This window comes from Danio aesculapii, chromosome 3 (genome assembly GCF_903798145.1).
Source record: "Danio aesculapii chromosome 3, fDanAes4.1, whole genome shotgun sequence".
Classification (NCBI taxonomy): domain Eukaryota; kingdom Metazoa; phylum Chordata; class Actinopteri; order Cypriniformes; family Danionidae; genus Danio; species Danio aesculapii.
In genome coordinates, this window is record NC_079437.1 from 22,725,736 (window position 1) to 22,729,598 (window position 3,863).

The window sequence follows — 3,863 nt, forward strand, 5'->3', positions numbered from 1 at the left end:
TCAAGAGTCTTTGAAACGTACATGATGTTGATTGTGATAAATGAACAAAATGATGCAGTTTATTAATAAGATGTATTGATTAGACTATACAAAACATTGCAGCAAATCAATTAATATATTTGTTTCCAAAAAATAAAAATAAAACAAACAAAAACTCAAGGGTGTAAGAAACACCTACAACAACACTGATAAAGTTACTAAAACTACTTTGGAATCTTTCGCTTGCCAACTCAACAATCACTTGGCACGTGAATCGGCAGATAACAAATCACTGTGGGCGTTATATTGTTGCCCTTTCTTGTACCTCCATGTACTAATGAGCAAATATATTCTAAGTTCTTCGGCCCCCCCTATATTGAGCGTGGGATTTATATGAAGAGGACGTCTTGCTAAGCATTGTCATCTTAATTAATTATTAGCTTCTCTCTTTCTCTGCTGTCCACCAACGCTCGTCAAGCCATTCATGATGAAGACAAACTCATTAGTCTGAAGTGTGTATAACCGTAAAGTTTGAGCGGATATGGTTAGCACGCGTGCTTTTTAAACCACACTGAACTGAGCTAAACTGAACTGAACTTAAACACTACAAACTGAACTACACTGTTCCATTTTACTATGAGATTTTATGTGAAGCTTTGACACAATCTACATTGTAAAAGCGCTATACAAATAAAGGTTAATTGAACTGAATTTATAATCTATACCTTCCATGCTCTTCTTCGAGCTCGAGAAAAAAAAATCGGTTTCCACAGGCAGTGATAGAGGAATGAATGTTGTTGGTGTTTCTTTCTTGCTCGTTTGGACTCAACAGAAGGCTCGCTGTCGACCTAATTTCGTTTTGGTAACAGATCAGTTCAGTGATTCAATTAGACGGGTCCAAAGCCAAGCAGGACCGTTCTGTGAACCACGGTGTCACTTCCAATTCGAGTGTTAAACACTTTTCCTTCCTAAACACACATAATGAACTCTACGTTCGGCCAGTCTTATAGGTAAACGCGAACATTCTTATTAAAGAGGACAATTGAGATCACAGAGGCCTATGCTCCAGCCCATTACAGTAGAAAGATAGCGCATTCTTCATTAAACTGCTGCGATTAAAACTAGAAACTAATGTTAAAAGATGTTAAAAGATTCAATGGGATGAAGAAGAAAAATCTCAATGTAAAAGTCTGAAGCGCTCTTTCTTTATTTCTTTTTCTCTCATTCGGAGAGCCTTTCACGGAGGGTTTGACATATTCTAGCTGTTATCAGATTGATGGGCTGGTTTGATTGAAGTGGCTTTGTCATGCAAATGTCAAGCGCGTGATGGATGGTCGCTGTGCGCTGACAAACTTCTGGAGGTCCCCTCACCATTGGCGCCGTGACGTCTCACGTGACCAGCAGCTGAGGTAAAGATGTGTTATAGGGAAGCACGAGCAAATACTCCAGAGGTAAGCATTTCCCCCCTTCCGCATGACATACTATTGCGAGCTTACAGGAAAGGAGGCTTTCTCGATTTCTCAGGTTGTCCCTCCGCCATTAATTGCGTATGGACAGTTCCAGAATGAACTCTTTCTTGGAGTACACAATTTGTAACCGTGGGACGAACGCCTACTCGCCCAAGGCTGGATACCACCACTTGGACCAGGCGTTCCCGGGCCCTTTCCACACTGGACACGCAAGTGACAGCTATAACGCTGATGGACGACTTTACGTAGGGGGGAGCAATCAGCCAGCAACAGCAGCAGCACAACATCAGCACCAGAACGGCATCTACGCGCATCACCAGCATCAAAATCAAAGTGGCATTGGCCTTACTTATGGTGGAACTGGGACAACAAGTTATGGGACCCAGGCCTGCGCCAACTCGGACTATGCTCAACACCAGTATTTTATCAACCCTGATCAGGATGGGATGTATTACCACTCATCAAGTTTTTCAACATCAAATGCCAGTCCTCACTATGGCTCTATGGCCGGTGCGTACTGCGGGGCACAGGGAGCCGTTCCAGCCGCACCTTATCAGCATCATGGATGCGAAGGCCAGGATCACCAGCGAGGATATTCACAAGGCACCTACGCTGACTTATCGGCTTCTCAAGGGACGGAGAGGGACACGGATCAGCCGCCACCTGGGAAGACATTCGATTGGATGAAAGTCAAAAGGAATCCCCCTAAAACAGGTGGATTGATTTACCTGTAGTGACAAAAATAGCTTTGCCATGTACACTCAAAATTACTCAAACTATAATAAATATATATATCTAGATCAGATTTACATGACCAAACCACAATACATTATACAAAAAACAGAAACATTTGACCTAAGACATCTAAAGACAGAGTAAAAAGGGGCCTTCACAAGTTCACTCTAGTTTCAACCCGTCTCCCCATGCTCTAATGCATTGAACAGACATGCTTTCGTTCGCTCTAGGAAATGCACCAGCTCTGTTATCTTTAGCTTTTCGCCGGTTCTTGCCGTGCAACACTCGTTTTTGTTGGCCTCCATTGTGTTCTTAAGCTTTCGTCTCCTGTCCCAATCGTAACTCGGAACGATTTAGTGCACCAACTTTTACGCACGGGGGTCACCGTTTTGACATACTGTACAAATTGAGTGGTCATAAAGCCATCTTTGGGGAGTATTGAATAGCATGTGTTCTACATAACCCGTTATGTTCTTTCAAAATTGATAACATACAAACAGGGGAATTACGCTAAGGTTAACAAAAGTTCGCAGTATAGCATAACTTGTTGAATCTTCTTTAACGCTACTGAAATTTAAAGCGTCACATGCAATTATTGTTAAAACAATTATCAACAGCACACTTGATTGTAGCTGGTGTGTTAACCCCGTACAGTATTATTTAATTGTTTTATGTTTAACATTGTCAAACAGCCATGTAACTGTCCTTTCTCCTTTTTCCTCGCAGCTAAAGTGGCTGAGTACGGACTGGGGCCGCAAAACACAATTCGGACGAATTTCACAACCAAACAACTGACAGAGCTCGAGAAAGAGTTTCATTTCAGCAAGTATCTGACGCGAGCGCGGCGTGTGGAGATTGCTGCCACACTCGAGCTGAACGAGACGCAGGTTAAGATTTGGTTTCAAAACCGCCGAATGAAACAGAAGAAGCGAGAGAAGGAGGGACTCGCGCCTGCTTCCTCCACTTCGTCTAAAGACCTCGAGGATCACTCTGATCACTCAACTTCAACATCTCCAGAAGCCTCTCCAAGTCCGGACTCCTAATGGAGCACAATGACTTTGGGTGCACTGAACAAAAGATTCGAAATATATAGCAAAGTCTATTAATTTAACCATTCCACTGTGGCCCGAAAGACTTGTTCTGTTGGGACAATTAATTGCAGGGAAAAGAACGTCAGGCGAAAAAATGTGAAGAGCAAAAAGACTTTAACAATACAATGTAAAATTCCCAACACTCGCCTAAATCGTTTGTGTGTTATACAGGGTATTTCTGCTGTGATTACAAATATAATGCACTTTCAGGATGTTTACGAGTCTCTGAGGGAACATAACTGTCTTTAGAGGGTTTTGTGTTGTCAAAATATGCATTGGTTTGTTGCGTTTTGTATGTATATTTTTGATTTAATGTACACATTTCATATATTTGAGTTTTGTGGATTGTTAGCTATAACTTTTTAACGGACTCCTTGCACTATGAGTTTACAGGGTAGGCCTTTATTTACAATTTATTGTGAACCATTCCCTCTCAGTGTACACGGTGGTATTTAAATACTCGTACATTTATGACGAGAAATAAAAGAAATCAGGCAAAATCTAGAACAAAATTCTAGAATTTGTGAAATGCGCATTGGGAATGTTCAATTCTGCAGGGAAAAAGACAATGCCCGGCTGTTTAAAATAC

The 3,863-nt window shown here is 41.6% G+C and overlaps 1 protein-coding gene across 1 annotated transcript; it reads left to right on the forward strand.

The window, feature by feature from the left end:
- Positions 1-1,528: 1,528 nt before the first annotated feature.
- Positions 1,529-3,547, forward strand: hoxb1a (homeobox B1a). The gene is made up of 2 exons (XM_056450845.1): positions 1,529-2,162; positions 2,910-3,547. Exons 1-2 carry the CDS (start codon positions 1,529-1,531, stop codon positions 3,224-3,226), a joined length of 951 nt encoding a protein of 316 aa, XP_056306820.1. The 3' UTR covers positions 3,227-3,547.
- The last annotated feature ends 316 nt before the right edge of the window (positions 3,548-3,863 follow it).